The sequence below is a fragment of the Cnephaeus nilssonii genome (genome assembly GCF_951640355.1).
Source record: "Cnephaeus nilssonii genome assembly, chromosome: 5".
Lineage (NCBI taxonomy): Eukaryota > Metazoa > Chordata > Mammalia > Chiroptera > Vespertilionidae > Cnephaeus > Cnephaeus nilssonii.
Genome location: NC_137076.1, coordinates 57,050,689 through 57,071,424, shown reverse-complemented (window position 1 = coordinate 57,071,424; position 20,736 = coordinate 57,050,689). Strand labels below are relative to the sequence as shown.

The following is a 20,736-nucleotide window of genomic DNA, read 5'->3' as shown; positions in this document are numbered from 1 at the left end:
TGTCAAGGGTAGTAATGAATGTTTTAAAATTGTTTTTTAGAAACATTTTTACACATTTTTAATACATTATCCCTTTAGAATAAGACTAATTTTGTACAAACAGAAGACATTATTTTTTCTCCCACCCAAACAGAAAAATGATGAGCAGTTTTTGTTCTAATAAACAAACGTAAAACATTTATTTCTTTTCCCAATAGAATGTTATTTAGCTAAAATTATTTTTGTGTTGATTGGCTTTGAAATACAATTTAGAGGTACCTTGGAGTAATAAAGTAATTTATTTCATTGTGCCATGAGGTACTTAAAAACCAAAATTTTCAAATAATCATAAACCCAAACTTGGTAGGCAATCTGTAAGTTTTTGTTTGCCACTGCAAACTTGGTCTATGGCCTAATTTTTTACTAAAGTTTTGTAAATTAATAATAAAAGCTAACATTTATTGAGCTCTTACTGTGTGCTAGGCACTGTTCCAAGCTTTTTACATGAACTCATTCCATTCTCACAGCCATCCCATTCTCTTACCTCTTCTCTTACGAGAAAGTTGAGGCACAGAGTGGTTAATTAATTAAGATGTCCAAGGTCATAATAGCATAAGTGGCAGAGACTCAGAGTTACTGAGGTTCATAACTTCTGTATTTTCCTGACTCTCAGTATGCTGAGCTTTCATTGTCTAATAAAGTTTGAAGTGGAGAAGGTCAGTAAATTTAAGGATCCTCAACTAATCCCATAGTGGTTCAAACTTTAATGTGCTTTCGTAAAGAGATTCTGATTCGTGGGGCTGAGAACGTGCATTTTAAATAAGCACCCAGGAGGTTCTGACTATACTTTGAGACACACTGATCTGGTTGGAATACAGTCCTCACAGCTCATTTCACATGAAGGCTTGTTATTTGTGTGTGTATGTTAGGCCATCCTTTGCAAATATCTGTGTTACAGAGTGAGTCTATTAAATACATACTTCATCTGAATTTATACCTCAGGTGTCTGCACTACTAGTCACGTATATTGTGTTGAGACTAGCTCTCATCAGAGGGATTTTTTTAAGAAAACATTTTGGCCCTGGCTGGTGTGGCTTGGTTCAGCATTGTCCCATGCTTCAAAGTCACCACTTAGATTCCATGTCAGGGCACATGCCCACGTTGCAAGTTCCACCCCAGTCAGGGATGTTTCTTTCTCACATCGATGTTTCTCTCTTTCTTTCTCTAAAAAGAAAACCAAACAAAAAAATTAAAAATATATATATTTTGAATGAGCTTCAGAACAGGGTTTGATCTGAGGAAATTGTTAAGGTGAATATAAGATCTGTAGTCAGAAGAAAATAAGCATGATGTAAAATTTCTGCCCTAATGTTGTTTTTTTTGTGTGTGAATTTGTTTTCTGTTTAAAAGAAAATATGTATGTACATTGCCCTTCACCATATAGCAGTAGTTCCATGATTTGGGTTATTCAGAATATTCACTGTGGGCAAGGAGGGGTCTTCTTTCTCAAGATTGGTAAGAAACTTGCACCCATTGGTACTACCAAGAACCCTGACCTTGTGTGTTTTAGAATATAGCAAAAACACTAAACCTTATAATTTTACTACTTGAGCATCTTAATTGTATGTTGAACTGGCAAAAATATGTTGTTGTTGTTTTTAGGGTGTTACAAATCACATTGAGCCAAAAAAGTCCAGTGTTTTCTTCAGCTACAAGCAAAATGAATATCCCAGTGCTGCTACATCCTCACCAGTGCTTCCTGAAAGGCCTTTTGCGAACACCTTTCCGACGTTACCACTTCATCTTGCACTCAAGAACTCCTCTCGGATTAGGAGGCCCATGTGCTCGGCCATCTGATTCTCTTGGACTTCCTTGTACAAAGTGGATGCTGTTGTCAAATGGTTTAAAGAGACAGTTATGTGTGCTGACAACCTTAAAGGAACACACAGAAGGACTTTCTGATAAAGAACAAAGACTTGTGGATAAACTTTATACAGGTCTAATCCAAGGGCAAAGGGCCTGCTTAGCAGAGGCCATAACTCTTATAGAATCAACTCACCACAGGAAAAAAGAGCTGGCCCAGGTGCTTCTTCAGAAAGTATTGGCCTACCACAAAGAACAAGAACAATTAAATAAAGGAAAACCACAGGCATTTCGAGTGGGTCAGTCTTTTCTTTTTCTTAATCTGTCCAGGAAATATTTTTCCAAGTTTTATATTAAAAAAAAAAAGTCTAAATAATTTGCGTTCTAATGGGGATTTTTCTTTTCAGAATTTTGTTAGGAATTTTTTTTTTTATTGTCTAAAGTTTTACATATGTCTCCTTTTCCCCTGCTTGACACCCCTCCTTCCCTTTACCCCCAGCCATTCCCACCCCGGGCAAGCCCCCACCGCCCCATTGTCTGTGTCCATTGGTTATGCTAATATGCAAGCAACAACTTTGGTTGCTCTCTAACCCCCCGCCCCCACCTCTCCTGCCATTTGTCTCTGCATCTATTCTTGTTCATCAAATTATGTTGATCATTATATCCCACATATGAATGAAATCATGTGATATTTATCTTTCTCTGACTAGCTTATTTCACTTAGCATAATGCTCTCCAGGTTCATCCGTGCTGTTGCAAATGGTAAAAGTTCCTTGTTTTTTATAGCGGTGTAGTATTCCATTGTGTACATGTACCACAGTTTTTTAATCCACTCATCTGCTGATGGGAACTTAGGCTGTTTCCAAATCTTAGCTATTGTAAATTGTGATGCTATGAACATAGGGGTGCATATATCCTTTCTGATTGGTGTTTCTGGGTTCTTGGGATATAGTCCTAGAAGTGGGATTACTGGGTCAAATGGGAGTTCCATTTTTAACTTTTTGAGGAAACTCCATACTGTCTTCCATAGTGGCTGCACCAGTCTGCATTCCTACCAGCAGTGCACGAGGGTTCCTTTTTCTCTGCATCCTCGCCAGCACTTGTCGTTTGTTGATTTGTTGATGATAGCCATTCTGACAGGTGTGAGATGGTATCTCATTGTTGTTTTGATGTTAGGAATTTTAAATGTTGTTTCACTGTAAATATTAGTCTTGGTATATTGAAAAAAGATTTCTGGCCATTTGAACCAGGCTCTGTATTTTAAAAGAATAACGTAAGGCCCTGGCCAGGTGGCTCAGTTGGTTGGAGCATCATCCCATACACTGAAAGGTCGTGGATTCGATTTCCAGTCAGGGCACATACCCAGGTTGTAGGTTTGATCCCCAGTCAGGGTGAGTAGGGGAGGCAACCAATCAATGTCTCTCTCACATCGGTGTTTCTCTTTCTCTCTTAAAAAAAAAAGAATAATATAAATTTTCTATTAGCAAGAATTGTGTTATGTCTCCCAGACAGAAATATGAATAGGAAGAACTGTTAACTAGTTTATTTCTTGTCTTGGTAGTCCTTCAGCTTACTGGTCTAGAGTGAATTCCCAATTTTTGTGGTTATATTAATTATAATCATCCTTGTCACATTTTAAAATTCTACTTCTTGGATGTTTCATTAGTCTTTCTATAGGAAAGTCTCACTTCTCTCAGGTACTTTTGTTAGAGTTTCTGGGAGTGATTTGGCTCCAAGCACAACCATCTCATTACCAAAATGTATTTTAAAGGGGAGACCATATTTATTTGCTGTCTAAAAATATTAAATGTTCACTTGATTTCTTGAATCGTTGACTTGTTTCTGTAATTGCACAATAAGCTTGTTGTATTTTTGAAATTATGCATTTTAAAAACAATTTAGATATGTTTAGCCATCAGGATTTAAGCAAGTCAGTTTTGGGTGGCATGAGAGCTGTTCACGATGGCAAACTAGGTGATTCCAACCAACCCTCTCACTAAAAATAATTTACAGTGGTGGGCAAAGTGCAGAGATTTTGTGAGGAATGAGTTAAGTATACTTAAAAATTGACTGATATTACATTACACTTTTATGTTTTAGTTTATTGGCGATATGGGGACTAAAACCTTTTAATTTTTAGGGTAACAGGGCATAAATGCTTTAAAGATAATTTTAAAAAGAGTGTTACTTTTCACACATCTTACATCTTATTCTTCTGCCCTCACTGGGGGAGCTCGCTCTTTGAGAATACTACACAGGGTGTTAATAATCTTTATGCAGACAAACTTGCAAACTCCCAGAGAAATTTTAGTGATGACAAAGTATTTATCTCTTAGGCTTTAAAGAGTCTTCGAAGAAAAAATGTCCCAGAAATATCTGGTGTTAACCAGTAACTCACACGTGACTGGCAGCTTGCCATTTCTCAGTGCCTTTTGGGTTCTTCCATTTTGCTCTTATGAGGCCGGATAAACCTGTGTCTTTGTTGCAGTTACTTTATTCCCATTATAAATAAAAGCAACAAATGTTTATTGAGCACCCATAGAGAGGTTTAAGACAGAGACCTGCCCTGAACCAAGCATGCTATATATGCCATACATACTTTTGAATATAGTTACAATTAAATGCTTATGTTTTATATACTTTATTGAACATCCACTTATATATCTTTTACTTTATGCCACGAGCTGTTTTAAACATATTGTCAATATTAACATCTAATCCTTATAACAACCTGAAGAGATAGGTGCTATTATATCCATTTTATTGCAGCACATCCTTAGGTACAGAAGGGTTAAGTAACTTACCCAAGATTACATAGCTCATCAAAGGCAGAACCAGAAAGAGAACTGGCCCAGTGGCTCCTGAGTTTGTGCTCTTACCTGCCATGCTTTACTAACTCTGCAAGTAGGAGAATTTCTTCCCTCCCTCCCTCCCTCCCTCCCTCCTTCCCTCTCTTCCTTTTATTCAGTAAATATATATTTTTATTTAAGTGTAGTTGGTTTACAATCTTATAGTAGTTATATTAGTTTCAAGTAGTTATATTAGTTTCAATGTAGTGATTCAATAATTTTATACCTTACAGTGTCATCACCCCACTAATTCTAGTAATCATCTGTCATCGTGTAAACTTACCACAATATTAATGACTGTATTCCCCTTTCCCTTTTCACTCATTCCCCCATCCTCTCCCCTCTGACAACCAACCATCCCTTTGGTCTCTGTTTCTATGAGTCTGTTTTTTGTTTTTGTTTTTTTAGTTTCATGTGTGTTTTTTGTTGTTGTACTTTTATTTTTAAAGATTCCACATATAAATGAAACCATACGGTGTTTGTCTTTTTCTGCCTGACTTATTTAACTTAACATAATACCCTCTGCCTTTCTTAAGACAAATTATTATTTTCAGGATTCAGTTTATATTATGCTAGAGGCCTGGTGCACGAAATTTGTACACTCAATGGGAGGTCCCTTAGTCCGGCCTGCACCCTCTCGCAGTCAGGGAGCCCTCAGGGGATGTCCGACTGATGGCTTAGGCCCGCTCCCCACTGGCAGTCAAACATCCATAGCACTGCTGCGGAGGTGGGAGAGCTCCCGCCACTGGCGCTGCACTTGCCAGCTGTGAGCCCAGCTTCTGGTACACTAACCACCAGGGGGCAGCTCCTGCACTGAGCGTCTGCCCCCTGGTGGTCAGTGCGCATCATAGTGACCGGTCGTTCCTCTGTTCGGTCAATTTGCATATTGGCCTTTTATATAGGATTCTTTGAATTATGGGTGAAATGGGAAAAATTTGTAAGTAGAAAATTATTTTCTCAATCACTAGCAATTCCTAGAGTAATGAGTTATTTTTTTCTAATAGGAAGATAAAGTGTACAGAATATGGGTAGGTGGAATAACTCCTGATCATGATGAGAGGAAGGCAGATGTTGTAGAAGTTCAGCACATGAATAACATAGGTGATGAAGTCTGTCCCCAAGATCTACATTATAGTAAAAAGGAGATCACATTTCGTAATTTTAAAAAGCGAATTTGGTGAACATAGGGAACTCAGAATGGTTTCCTTCCCATATCTCTATTACTTAGGAGCTAGATAGATAAATGGATTTTTGTTTACTGCTTTCAGAAATGTTAAAATACAATAATGGTTTTAATAAAGTAGGAGAAGCAGAAGGACGTTAACATTTTAATAGAAATCATCATTTATTTTATTAAATCAGAAGGTCTCTTTCTCTGTAGGATTGTCTGGGCCCCCTGGTGCCGGAAAATCAACCTTTATAGAGTATTTTGGGAAGATGCTTACTGAGAGAGGGCACAAATTGTCTGTGCTGGCTGTGGATCCTTCTTCCTGTACCAGTGGTGGTGAGTATTGCCGACTCTTCTTCAATTGCAGCGCAGGGGCCGGGGGTGGGGGGGGGGGGGGTGGGGGGTGGGGAGGGGGCGGGGAGGGGGCTCCCTGTTACAAGTTAGTGGGAATTGGCACAGTCAGGTGACTTCTGCCCTCTAGCTGAGTTTGGCCTCACTGAAGGAAGGGGTTCTGGGGGTGAGGTGGAGGCTGAAGGAGGTACTGGGCTCTACAGACCAGGTTAGGCCAGGAGTGGCCTGGGTACTTAGAGAACTAATGAAAGCAAATTTTCATCCCTTTGTTGATCATGCCTGAGGCTAGGCCCCTCTTCCCTCCTGTTTTTCCTGGCTGCATCAGTTTCTACACAATTCAGAAAATGGGTCCTTCCTCATTCGTTATTTTCCTCTTATTGTTGTAACATCTCTTAAGCTTAAAAAAACAAAAACAAAAAACACACACACCTTATAGCTTTATAACTTGTCACCTGTTTACATGACATGTTCAGTTGAACAGAAAGCTCTTAGAGGGCCCATGTGGTATCCCGCTGTCCCGCTACAGCACTTGGCACAGTACACCGCACGGGTGCTCGCTCAGCAGTTACTTACTGATTCGAGGTCATGCAGTCACTTAGTTTAATTTGCAGCACATCAGAGATAAATGATAAAGGTAGTTCCGCAAAGGATCATTTAAGGGAAACATAAAGCGTTCCATACAAATAGGAAAGGTTTTTCTTCTCTTACCCCCTTGATGATTTAAGCTTCTCAGATTACAGTTACCCACGGAACAAGTATTTCAGTGCCTACTCTAGGTGAGGCATTGTGCAAGGAAGTACTGTATCGTCTAACAGTGGATAAGACACAGTCCTCCTGGCCTTATGGGGCTTTATTTCTTATGAGAGAAACACAGGCCATTACAAAGTAGTGTGTGTTGTGAATGAGGAAGTACCATGTGCTTTGTGTGGAATTGTTTGCTTTGTATTCTGTGGGTTTAAGGCTAAAAAGTAAAGAGAATATAGTCATATTTCTGGGGCTTTCTATTAATAGAGAGGTTGACAACAATTCATGTTACCACCCATTGAGAAATTTGGCTGAGAACATTCACAGTTTTTTATTCACTATAATAAAAGGTTAATTATAAAATAAAATTTATGTTTACGAGGTTAAGATAAAATTCATATCAATGTAGTGTCTTCTTTACAGTCAAAGAACTGTGTTAAAGGTATATACCTGAATGAAGAATTTTTTAGAGTGGCCCTCATTTCCATATAGGTGAGAAGGCTACCCTCCCTTTCCCACCCCCCATAATACTCTAGAATACTTGCAATAGCAAAATAAAATAATAGTTTGGGGCAATACTAGCAGAAATGCTGACATAAAATAGTCTGATCCAAGTTGCATAGCTATGTGGCTCCTGACCTTTCTCAAACCCAAAATGAGGGTCCCTTTCCCAGGTAAAACAAAATATAGATGTTGAAAGAAAAAAACAAACAAACAGAGATACACAGCATACTATAAGTACAGATTTCTACCTCATCACTACAACAGTATATACATTTGAAAAATAGCATTACATTAAGGTTTGAGAAGCAAACCTTGTGCTTTGCATTCACGTACCTCCTGCAGTAGCTTTGAGACCTTCCTAAGGGCCTGCACCCAACAGATTTGGATTCACTGGCAAAGACAATTACATGGGAGAGTAATTTCATAATGTGGAGTTCAGTGTGTTAGGATCTATACGATAGAGATTTCAGGTATAGCTTTGGCAGATTGTTGACTTACAGAGAGGATTTCATGCAGAAAATTACTTTAGAAAGAAGTTTCATGTGCAGTAAATAAGGTAGTTGAGACATGTGGTGAGTCTATGCTCCAGAATTAGAACCTATGAGAACTCTACACTGGGACCATAAGGGAAAAGATCGTGTTTTTAAGCAAGTTCTCAATGTTTAGCATCAACTTTATGTGGGAAAGTTAGCTCTTAGACAGAGTGAAAATTAAAATTCAGGTTAGAACAGCACTGCATTCTCAGATGTTAATATGTGGCTAAAAGAAAGATGTTCAAGGTGATTTCCGTAGTTCCAGGGCTTTCCATCCTGCAGAATTTGCAAATATTGATGTTTGCCAAAATACTGCAGTAAATCACCGTAGGAATTAAATTAATTGCCTACTGCGAACAAGCATTCAGCATACAAAATATGTAAGACACGCTCCTGTGGGCGGGGAGCTGACGTTACAGCCGGGCTGCTCCACCTTGGCACTGACATTCCTGGTGTCAGCAGCTATCCTGCGTTGCAGGATGCTTAGCAATATCCTGGTCTCTACCCACCTGGGGCCACCAGCACCCTAACCCCCATTGTGACAAGTAAAATATCTTTAGGTATTGCCAAATTTCCTCTGGGGCAAAATCACCCCCAGTTGAGAACCATAAACATAATGCTAAGATGACAGTAAAGAAACCACCCTGGCTGGAATGCAAGATTGGTTTGGGGCCTAGTGGAAGCTGAAATTGGACAGGCCGTGTCAGGCTGAAGAACCTGGATTTGAACCTCTAATCCAGGGGTAGGGAATGTCCGGCTTGCATACGGCCCACGAAATCATTTGGTCTGGTCCTGTCAAGGCATTAGGGGTGGGTTAATTAAATATTTGTTCAAATACAGCAGGCTAATTTTTAAGTTGAGAATTTTGTATGGCCCTTGAATGATGTTATAAATATTCAAATGGCCCTGGGCAGAAAAAGGTTCCCCACCCCTGCTCTAGTCAGTGGGAAGTCATTGTAGGTTTTGAGGGGCTAGAAATGCTAAAAAAGAAAGTTACTTGGGGAGCATTGTATACACTATGTGGGGGAAAAGCTCAATGATATGAAATACAATTTGAGGTTTTGGGAGAAATGTCATAAAACATTTGGCTCATTGATCACTGGCCCTTATAGGTGTTCTATGATTGTAACTGTGTTTTAGGATCACTCTTGGGGGATAAAACCCGAATGACTGAGTTATCAAGAGATATGAATGCATACATCAGACCGTCTCCTACTAGAGGAACTTTGGGAGGTGTGACAAGGACTACTAATGAAGCTATTCTGTTGTGTGAAGGAGGGGGATATGACATCATTCTTATTGAAACTGTAGGTGAGTGTGATTTTCTGCTTCCTAACAAAATTCTGTTCCAATGAACTCTGTATAAAGATGGGTGACAACTAATTTCATTGGTTATTCAGCAGATATTTACTAAAAGCATAATTAAATTCAAGACATCTCAGACTGTATAGAGATATGAATATATAGGCTATAATCCTGCCCTTAGAGAGAAGAAAAATAAGCCATGTATCTGGATAACTGTTGCACAGGTGATGGGTTATGAGTGTCAGAGAAGACCTGTAAGTGCCAGGATGACCTACGGAAACAGTACTTTAACATGACACCTATTTTGTTTAAGCACATTTCAGATGTCTGCAATGTCCACTAACAAAATTATTATAGTTTGGTGCCCGTTGACTACAGGGCCATGGTTATTTCATTTTTATATCCCTATTGCATAATTTTATGTGATGAAAATACTGAAATAGAAACCCAAGGAATTAACATTCTTATGGAGAGACCATCTATTATGTTACTGTATGCTAAATGTTTGTGACACAACCTGATTCAGATTTGGGGTATCAAGGAAGACTTCCAAGAGGAGGTGACAGTTGAATTCAGTCTTGAAGGAAGGGTTGGAGTTACATAAAATATGGGCTAAAGGGCATTTGCAAAGATAGAGGAGCCAGGGAATGTTCCCATTCAGAGGACGGAAGTGTGCTCAGGATGCTTAGAGCAGCGTGCATGAAGACTGGATGTGAATAGAGATGGGTCTGTAGGCTAGGAACTCTACCATCTGAGGCTGGATGGAGGGAAAGTTGCCCTAGTGGTAACAGGAGAATACAGAGAGAAGAGGACCCTAAAATGCCCAGTCGGTGTGGCTCAGTAGTTGATTATCGGACCATGAACCAGGAGGTCACGGTTCAATTCCCAGTCAGAGCACATGCCTGGGTTGTAGGCTTGATCCCCTGTGGGGGGCATGCAGGGGTGGACCAATCATTGTTTGTCTCCCATCAATATTTCTATCTACCTTTCTCTCTCTAAAATAAATAAAAATATATTTTAAAAAACCCCAAACCTCGAAGTTGCATTTGGCTGCTTGTCCTAAAGATTAAAAATAACTGTGATTCAAATGAGAAAGCGGTGTATTTCTTTTGCAAATAAAAGAAGCTTGGAGGCGGTGTCCTGAGCTGATGTGGGGGCTCTACTGTGCCCTCAATGCCCCATTCTTAGCACTTCGTTCCCAAGGTTGCTCACGGTTCAAAGATGGCTGATGAAGCACTACCTGTCACATCCATGTTCCGAGTAGAAGGAAGGAGAAGGGGGATAAGGAAGGGAGGAGGCAGGCAGAAGAGTGTACACCTTCCTGGAAACCCCATCTAATGACTTGCTTCCACGCGTTCATCACCTGTAGCTGAAAGGGGGTCTGGAGAGAGAATATGATCTCTCACCAGGTCCATGGTCTCCTAGTAACACTGGGGCCAGGAAGTAGGGAAGAATAAATGCTGAATGGGCAACTGCAAGTCTCTGCCACACTGAGGAAGGAGAGAGTTCTGAGAGGAGTTTAGTGGAGCAGGGGATGTGGAAGTCGCATATAATTGAGATTAATGTGAAGTAGTCAGATGAAGACAATGTATTGCTTTATTCATTTATTTATTTTTCTCTTAGAAATTTAGCTCTATAGAGAAGGTGGGAAATCTGGTGATGATTGGAGGAGAGAGATTTGGTCTGGTTTTTGTTTTGTTTTGTTTTGTTTTATTTGGTTTGGTTTTCAGATGAGAAAGACTTGAGTACAATTTACATGATGTGCTGAGGGACAAGCGCCTGTAGACACAGGCAAGGTTAGAGACAAAGCAGAGTGGCCCCGGAGGAGGGCAGAAAAGAGGGTCATATCGGCCAGTGCTTGTAATGCTGGGAATGGAGAGGGAGCAGGAGGCAGAGCTTGTTTCGCATATGCTTATTTGTGGAGGGGGAGAGGGAGCAGCTGGAGGAGGGAGGAAAAAGCTGGAGGGGGAGAGGCAGAAGCTGGAGGGGAAGTTTGAGAAGCTGGAGGGGGAGAGGGAGCAGCTGGAGGGTGAGAGGGAGAAGCTGGAGGGGGAGAGGCAGAAGCTAGAGGGGAAGTTTGAGAAGCTGGAGGGGGGAGGGAGAAGCTGAGGAAGTTCTTGCTGTCATTTCACTGTGCATTAGGTGCCAGGGTTGTCATGTGGAGAGATTATGGGACACTGACTGTTTGTATGGCCACTGTGAGAAACGGGAAGGAGCTGACTGAGGGTTTTTAGGGGCGTTGCTTTTACAGGGTCGTGAGGAATTTGCAGGAGACATTGGAACCCATGAACTTATAGTAGTGCTTTAGATCCTCACTTGAGCAGTTTCTCCAGTGTGCCTATAGAGGCCAGATAACCGCACTGACCCTGGGTAGAGGTTTGCAGGGGTGGTGTAGAAAGATGAGAAGGCAAGAAAACGTATTGGCAGGCATAGTGCAGGTTAGAATCACAGTGCTCAAGCTGCTCACTGATGAAGGGAAGCCAGGAGAGAGCCACAGGAGTGAGGAGGGAGTGGAGGCCTTGGGGTTCCCCATTCTTTTAGAGACTGAGACTAATGGGAAGGACAGGAGAGACAGGAAGGACGACAGGTGTGCTGTAGGGTGAGACATGTTATAAGTCCTGTAGAGGTGGGTGTTTAAGGGGGGATCGGGTGGAGAGGCTGATTGAATGAATGAATGAAGTGGAATGGAAATGATGGTCAGTGTAGTTGAAAAAGTCAAATTACTGTGAACATTTTAGTGTATGGTTGTGATTTAAAATTTCAGGTGTGGGTCAATCGGAATTTGCCGTTGCTGATATGGTTGACATGTTTGTTTTACTGCTGCCACCAGCAGGAGGGGATGAATTGCAGGTAATTGTTTTGACTTTTTCCTCCCCAAACACAAAGCATACCTCTCTGAAAGTGCAAGTTTCAAATGTGGATTTTGTTTTTTTGTTTTTGTTTTTTTGTAAATTAAGTTGATATTAGTGTGGGGAAAGAAACAGTAGCATCCACATTGGCTGAAATACTTGTCAAAGGCAGATTCTGTATATTCTTCCCAACTGTAGTAATAGAATTTATGACCTTGAGCTAATGATACAACTTGGATGTTTTCACATGGAACGTGGGAGTGATGTAGTATATGGGCAGCCCCGACAGGAAGGGACCACTGTCACATGGTGTTCGTAGTACAGTTGGCTCAGAAGTTCCTCATGAGATACCACTTTGATTTTTATCGGGATCCCACTACCATGGTTTATGGATGTAAAATAGGATTCTTGCTTTCCTGCTGCAATGCAATCCGGCACTGACCACCTGGGGCTGGCAGCCTACCCAGGTGGAGGGCACTGTCCTCCAGAAGATGCCCTCACTCCAGACACCAGCAGCAGGCTTGGGGGTTCCCAGCCCACCCACGGCTCTGACCAACTGGCCACAAATGGGGGGGGGTTCCCCACAGTTTTGATGATTAACTAGCATGACTCACAGAACTCAGGGAAGCACTGTATTACAGTCACAGTTTTATGATGATACAAATCAGGAGCAGCCAAACGAAGAGACACAGAGAGAGGTCTGGAAGGGTCCCAAACTTGAAGCTTCTGTCCTCAGGACACATTCCCTCCTGGCACATTGATGTGTATCTCCTGCCAGGGAGTTCACCTGTGCACCAGTGTCTGGAGTGCTTATCAGGATTTCTTTATATAGTCGCATGCCACTCACGGAGTCGTTGTCCACATGACTGATCTCAGTCCCCAGGCCCTCCCCCACCCCCATCCTTCCCCAGAGGTCAGGCCCAAGGGCCCAACCCTCTCATCACAAGGTTGCCCTTTCCGGTGTGGGCAGCTCCCATTCTGAACTCAGGAATAGTCCAGGCACCCATGGAATAACACAGACACGCCTGTCACTCAGGAAATTCCCAGCGTTTAGAGGTTACTTCTCAGGAACCTTGGACAAAGAACAGATAAATTCTTTATTATATAGTACCTCCCTCCCAATTATATAATTTTAAAAAACAGTGACAGCAGACTATGGATGCTGCAATCTAGAAACATTAACTTAGATTTAATCATTGAAAATTACGTTTAAAAATATTTGAAAAGAAATATTGATCTTAGAAAAATCTACATTTTCCAAATAAGATTTGGCCTTAGATTTCCAGTGTTTTTATGCAATGTAATTTAAATCAAGAGATTGAGGCATTTTTAGCCATCAGGTTATTTTTCCTCAACAGCAAATTAGAAAAAACAACACTGTGTACATTTAAGGAAAACTTCACAGACTTTGTTTCCAGAAACAGATGTGGTGACAGGTGTTTTCTGTTCAAGCACCTCAATGATGGGTGCTTTTGTATCTTGCATTGTTAGCACATGAGAAGAATCCTTCACGAGACAATGTGCCTGTCTCCTGCCATGTGTCTTGATGACATATCTACTCTAATTCTGAATGCATTTCAGCAGGCTCTAAACTGAAAAGAGGCATTACAGATGACTTTCATATTCCAAGAGGTGATGCTTTTGAGTAATTTCTGTCAGTAATTGTGATTCCTGGTACCCAGGGCTTGGGAAGATGCAGAGAAGACATTAGTTAATAAAGTATACGACTTTCAAAACCCTAGTACCCATAGGTGTCCCATTTGTTTGCTGCAAGTAAATTAAATATTTCTGATAAATCACTTCTCCTTTCCTCTTCAGGGTATCAAAAGAGGTATAATTGAGATGGCAGATCTGGTAGCTATCACCAAGTCTGACGGAGACTTGGTTGTGCCAGCTCGGAGGATACAAGCAGAGTATGTGAGTGCGCTGAAATTACTCCGCAAGCGTTCCGAAGTCTGGAGACCAAAGGTGAGCTTACGCTCCATTCCGCATTTTTCACGCTGAGTACACTGGGCATGTTAGAGGATGGGAGTCCCCAGCTAGACATATAATCAATCTTTGCTTGTATGTAAAATTATGAGTATGTAGTCATGATTTTAAATATAATTCTTTAGCCACTAGATGCCAACAACTAGATGTGAGGTGATAGATTAGATTGCTTAATGCTTGACCTGAGCCATTTGGAAGTGATAACAGATCCATTCCGAAAGGAACCGTCCTTAAGATTATGGAGTAATTAATGATTTGATGATCTATAATAGAGTTTGAGTAAGACAGAAAAGGCTTTTGAAGTGATAACTTCCCATTATGCTTGGTGGGTGCTGTTTTCAATAAGGGAAAAGAAAAAGGAAAATCCTATAATAAGTGATGCAATAATATTACGTGGGCAGCTTTATCTGCAGGAGGACTCTGTTATTAAAGACTAAACTAGCCCTCGCCAAGTGGCTCGGTTGGTTGGAGCAAAGTCCAGCACACCAAAAGGTTTCGGGATTGATCTCCAGTCAGGGTACATAGGGGAGACAATCCATCAATGTTTCTCTCTCTCTCCCTAAAATTAATAAAAACATATCCTCAGGTGAGGATTGAAAAAAAGACTAAGCTGTAATCACTGTAGTAAGAACAGTGATTACAAAAAAAACACACAAAAAACAAAAAAACAGTGATGACATAGTTACCTTTAGCTCCCAGCCTCCCCCAGTCACGTGTGTGTTGGTCCAGAGCAGTCAGGTGCTGGATGTTCTGATCTTAACATTTGCTGAATCAGGCAACTTGGACAGAGTTGCTCAACTGGGTTTCATTTTCTGGCACTCAGGCCTCAAAGAAACCTACCTAGCAAGGCCCTTCTCATCCTTGCGACCCTCTCACAGTTTCCCAGGATGCCTCTGAAGACCATCTGAACAATCCTAAATCCAAATAAATCTCTGGGCTAGAAAACTTGACCTTGAATCAGTAATTCATTTCTGCTGTGCACTTAGGAATCCTAGTAAGTTACCTTGGTGTATTTCCCAGTGTATTAACTTTGACACATCAATAAAATGTCTCCTCTTTGCCATCGCCTAGGTCCTTAGACTGTAAGAATGAATAGGCAAGTGTCGGAGTCCCATGAGAGTGTGGTCTATCATTTTAAGTAACACAGTTCTGGTTTTTCCCTTTTCAATAGGTAGTTCGTATTTCTTCCAGAACTGGAGAGGGGATCGCTGAGATGTGGGATAAAATGAGAGAATTCCAGGACCTGATGCTTGCCAGCGGTGAGCTGATATCCAGACGACAGAAGCAGCAGAAAATCTGGATGTGGAACCTCATTCAGGAGAGCGTGCTAGAACATTTCAGGACCCACCCCACCGTGCGGGGCCAGATTCCCCTCCTGGAAAGGAAGGTGCTCAGCGGGGCCCTCTCCCCAGGGCTAGCGGCAGACTTGTTGCTGAAAGCTTTTAAAGCAGAGACTAATGAGCTGTAGGCTACACGGTAATTGTACATACCGTTTCATAAAGTATTTTAATATTAAAAGTGATTCTTCTGTGGTGCCCTTGGCCTCCCTGTTTGTGAGCCGTGCTTGAAAACTGAAGAATGTTAGATGTGGATGGCCAAGGTCAGGTGGTCGGACAGTGTTCGTAAGGTGCCTATTGTACGTTACTGATTTCCATTTTTTTCTGTTCCCTTCTATTCTTGTACCCGGCACGGTGGCCTGTAAAATAGTTTCTTCTCATCAGTCAGGAGCAGAGAAAGCTGAGTGGTAGATCATGTACCTTAAAGTACCTCCTTTGATTCTGTGTTCTCTGGGAATTTCAAGAGAACCTGGAAGCAAAGAGTCACCACATTTCTGAGTCCAGAATGATGCACAGAGGGTTTCTAAGAGCTGAAAATCATGAGTGACTGCTCCAAGAATTTCTGAAATGGCCATGTACATGCATGACAAAGCAGTCGGAATGTGCTGTGATGTGAGCACAACGTTCAGGTTTCCTTATCTGAAAATGAGGGTAAGAAAAGCTACTTTACAGGGTTGTTGGAATAACTAAAGGAGAAATTGTAAAATGGCTAGCACTCAATAACTGGTAGGTGTTGCTAGAAATATTACACTTGGACACCCCTGCCAGGTCTCTGTTCTATAATACAGACTGGCATCATTTAATTTTAGTTTGGGCAAACTGCTTAATCTCCCTGTGTCTCACTTCCCTCGTTAGTAAATGGGTTGACCACAGTGTCCACCCAGAGTTGTTGAAAGGACTATTTTATTTAACATACATAGTGCCTGGACATAGTAAGTGCTAAATAAATATTTACCAATAGTCCCTACCTCTTAGGGTGGTGGTGAGGATTAAATGAATTAGTCTCCCTCCAGCTTAGAAGGATAATTCTTTTCTAAAGAAAACCTCATAGGTTGACTTTGCCTTTGTCAAAAGCATAATTACCACTAATTTATGTAGGTAGGCAGAAATATGCTATGTTCCAAACTGAGCTCCAAAATTGGCAGGCATGTTGCTAAAACCATACCAAATTTCATTAAAGTGACTACTGTTCCTTGTACAGTTACAGCTGCAGGGAACATTAGCGATCACCATACAGCCTAGCAAGGAACTTTCTCTTCGTCATCGCTCTAGGCATGGCTGCTCACCTTCTCCCCTGAGCTCTGTAGCCATTGCCCGGGCTACACTGAAGACAAAAGCTGGGGAACGCGTGGTGGCTGGCTCTCACCCAGTATTAGCATTGTCATGCAAGGAAAATGAAAAACGATGAACAACTTGAAATTTTTCTGAAAAAGGAACAATCTGAAAGAAATTTTAGCCTATTTGTCTTTCTTTGCTTCCACAATAGTATTTTGGTTAATTGGTTACTAAATTTATGAACTTTTTTTAAACCCATTTGACATAAATGCTTGGTGATAATCCTGTCCCATGAGGTATATATAAGTTTACTTTTTTGTCACTAGTGGTAAGTTTGACAAAATATTAGAGTCAGTACTAAATATTAGAGTCAGTTCTAAAATATTGGATTTTTCTCCCCAGAAAAAAGTGAACTTTGTACTGTAAAATGTAGATGATGCTATTGTGAGTCAAAGTATGTTAATACGTACCTGAAACTTTGGTACATAAAGGTAATCTTGGGGCATTTTATTTTGCTTAGTGACCTCAGCATCTTGATGGAATGAGGTAAGCCAGTAAACTATTCTACTCTCAGCAAGTCTAAATTCTTAACTAATGTTACTTTTAACTAACACAGAGGACATCATGTGACTGCATTCTCAGAGCTCTGGCCAATCTTAGAATTCTATAGAGAGATAACTTATGATGGATGACAGGACAGCTATTTATTAGGCTCATAATCAGGTACCAAATCCTGTTACATATGGAACCCAATGATCAACACGTTCGTCTTAAGAATAAAGTCACATTAGCTTTTATACCCAAATTTTGGGATTCCCTCACATTACAAAGGATCCCAGTCCCCTGGAAAGTCCTCTCCCAAGTATTTTTGGAAGTTCCAGAGGTTCTTCACTGATTCACAAGTAAGCTCACACTCTTGGGTGCAGCTCACTCCTGCCAGGCTCGTGCTGGGCCTCCGCTGTTTCCGCTGCCACTGCCCCTGTAGGGCATGCGGCCCTGCTTAGGCGTTCCCAAACTGTTCCCAGAGCACAGGGTCCTCACGTCTCTCCGGGCTGGGGTAGCTCTCCTGCCTGTTCCCCCAGGACCTAATAAACACATAATCTCTGCAGAAGACTAGGTCCCCCAAAAGCCCCCTTTCAAAATGCCTTTCAACTCCAAAAGGTGCCCGGATAGTTAGCATTCTCTCCTTTTCTGGCATATCATCCGTAGGTGGAGTCGTGTTCTCCCAGCTTCACGTATGCCGGGGTGGGCCAAAGTGGGTTTACAGTGTAATACAAATAAATAATACAATAACTAATAAATATTAATACAAGAACAAACTCTGTTTTGCGTACTTGCAACTGTAAACCTACTTTGCCCTGTATGTTACTGCTGATTCTGTGAGCCTCCCCTCAAGAGAGGCATTGCTACTCCCACTTTACACAAAGGGAAATTGAGCAAGAGGAAGACTGAGAAATTTATTTAAATTCACCATTCCTAAATATGATGCATTTATACAATAGATTTAAAAAATATTATTTTCCACGTTGCTCAGAGCACTTCATGACCTTCATCTCATGCTTTCTATGAGATAGTACAGTGACAGGCATTCCCTTCATTATAGACGCCTCTGTGGTGTAGTGTGGATAAGGGATTGTGCGTAACCCATAAGTTTCTGTGCAGTAGTTTATCTTTAGTGCCTTTCTCCGGTAACCACTATCTTAGATTTTGCTCTTTTGGAAAATGGTGCCTCAAGGTAGTTTTCCCAGTAGACTTTTCTGCTTAAGTTTGAAGATACTATTTTAGACATTAAAAAAAAAACAAAACGAAAGAAAACTTAATATCAGCTTCTATAGTAGCCAGGACTCTTGGCTAGAAATAACAGAAACCCACTAGCTTAGGCAGAAAGGGAATTACTGGCTCATCTAGTCATACAGGGAGAAGGGGAGGGGTGCAGCAAGCCTTAGGAACACACATGATGTGAGGATTCTCCGTGTCCTCATCTCTTCCTGTGTGTTGACTTCATGCTCCTGGCTTCCTCCACACATAGATGGAGGTGTGGCAGCCAGCAGCACCTAGGTCCCGAGGAAGGACTTCCTGTCTCCACAGATTTCCTAGTAATCCTGAAAGTCCCGGGGAAGCACTCGATTGGCCTGCCTGAAAGGTCACAGGCCCGTCTCCATGGCCAGTGTGTGGGGTACTGTGATTGACAGGAAACACTTGGAGTTGGGGAAGGACCCGGTCTTCAAAATAAGTGGGGTGTCAGTCACAGAATAAAGTAGGATGTCAGGCAGGCAAAACAAACGTCTACTGCAAACACTTTAATCTTCAAATACTTGAAATAAGGTAAGGTATAAATAAATAGGTGTTATTGATATGTTATACCAGCGATTTTCAACCTTTTGCAGCTCATGGCACATGTAAACTAATTGCCAAAATTCTGTGGCACACCAAAAAATATGTTTTTTGCTGATCTGACAAAGAGAATAGGTATAAGTTTGATTTATTCACACCGGATGGCTATTGTTGTGTTGGCTGTTGTCATTTTTTTATTTGCCAACCTAAGGGAAAAGAGGTCAGTGCCCCTGACTAAGTAGTCAGGGATTGCATTCTTGCAGCACACCAGTTAAAAATCACTGTCATACTAAAAAACGTGAACTTCAGGGAAAGGATTGACTAATTATTAACCTAATTATTGGTAATATGCTACCAAAACACACAAGTCCTGAGGGCCTTTCTAGCTCCAGTTTTGTCTCATATTTTACAACTCTAGTTTCCACTTCAATACTTCATAGTTTCTTGGCTCCCAAATTCAAATTCCTGACAGAAATTGGATGGGTCTGTTTGTCTTTGGGAGGCAACAGAAGTCACTGAGGGAGATCTGTGGTGGGTTGTTTCAGGGAGTGAATAAAGTATAAATACAGTTCCTTCCTATTCTGCAGGAGCAGTTTGTAGGGCCCAGTTTCTTCAGGTTCCTGGGTGGGGCAGGCATGATGTATATTTCCACTACAGAACAAATTATTGGGTGGGTAAGTGGGTTTCAGAGGGGTGAAGTGATTTGCTTAAGCAGCAGTGTGACTTGGACTCAAGCCTACTTCTCTTAACTCTTTGCTCAGTGATCTATTACATGGATTAGAAATTAGCTCTTAAGGAAAATGTATTGCCTGATGACCATAATCTTTTATATGATTCCTGCTCTTCCTTTGAAGGTTATCAGTCTGTTTAACTCTAGAAATGTCATTGTTTACTGGAGATGTGCTACACACACTGCATCTTTAGGACTAGAGGCCCGGTGCACAGATTCGTGCACATGGAAAGTAAATTAATTAGAAGGTGGCTGGCAGGGTAAGACAGGCTGGACACGCCCTAGAGCCAACCTCTCATGTTCCCTCCCCTAGCCGGCCACACCTGGGGCAGCACTGGGGCTCGAAGGGCATCTGTGGAGTGAGTGGGGTCCCTCTGGCCTGTGGGGATGGAGCTGAAACCAGCAGTCCAACATCCCCCAAGGGGTCCCAGAGTGCAAGAGGGCACTCTGCAAAGTTGCTGTCGCTCAGCAGCTCCTGAGTCAAGCGTCTGCCCTCTGGTGGTCAGTGCCTGTCATAGCTACTGGCCTGTTGGCTGGTTGGCCTGTTGGCCGGTTGTTTAGGCTTTTATATATTATATAGACTAGAGGCCTGGTGCACAAATTCGTGCACAGGTGGGGTCTGGTAGGCCCGCCCCAATGGGGGCCAATTGGGGTCGGGCTGATGAGGGGGAGGGGCTGCGGGTGGTTGGCCGGCCAGCCCCGCCACAGTCGAGGTGTGGGGGGCCGATTGAGGCTGATCGGGGCCCCCATCAGGCCTGTTGGTCGCCACAGTGCTCGTCATAGCAACTGGTCATTCCAGTCGTTCTGTCATTCCTGTTGCTTGGCTTTTATATGTATAGCTAAGAACTTGAGAAATCACACCACCTCTGGATAAAACCAGTGATGTTGCTGGTCCCAGCAACGTTCTTCTCACCAGCTCCAGTCAC

The 20,736-nt window shown here is 41.7% G+C and overlaps 1 protein-coding gene across 1 annotated transcript; it reads left to right on the top strand.

Moving 5' to 3' along the window:
• Window positions 1-226: 226 nt before the first annotated feature.
• On the top strand, window positions 227-18,091 carry MMAA (metabolism of cobalamin associated A). Its single transcript, XM_079772191.1, has 6 exons — window positions 227-2,141; window positions 6,073-6,195; window positions 9,132-9,302; window positions 12,061-12,146; window positions 13,964-14,113; window positions 15,306-18,091. The coding sequence occupies exons 1-6, from the start codon at window positions 1,604-1,606 to the stop codon at window positions 15,600-15,602; spliced, it is 1,365 nt and encodes a 454-aa protein (XP_079628317.1). The 5' UTR covers window positions 227-1,603; the 3' UTR covers window positions 15,603-18,091.
• The last annotated feature ends 2,645 nt before the right edge of the window (window positions 18,092-20,736 follow it).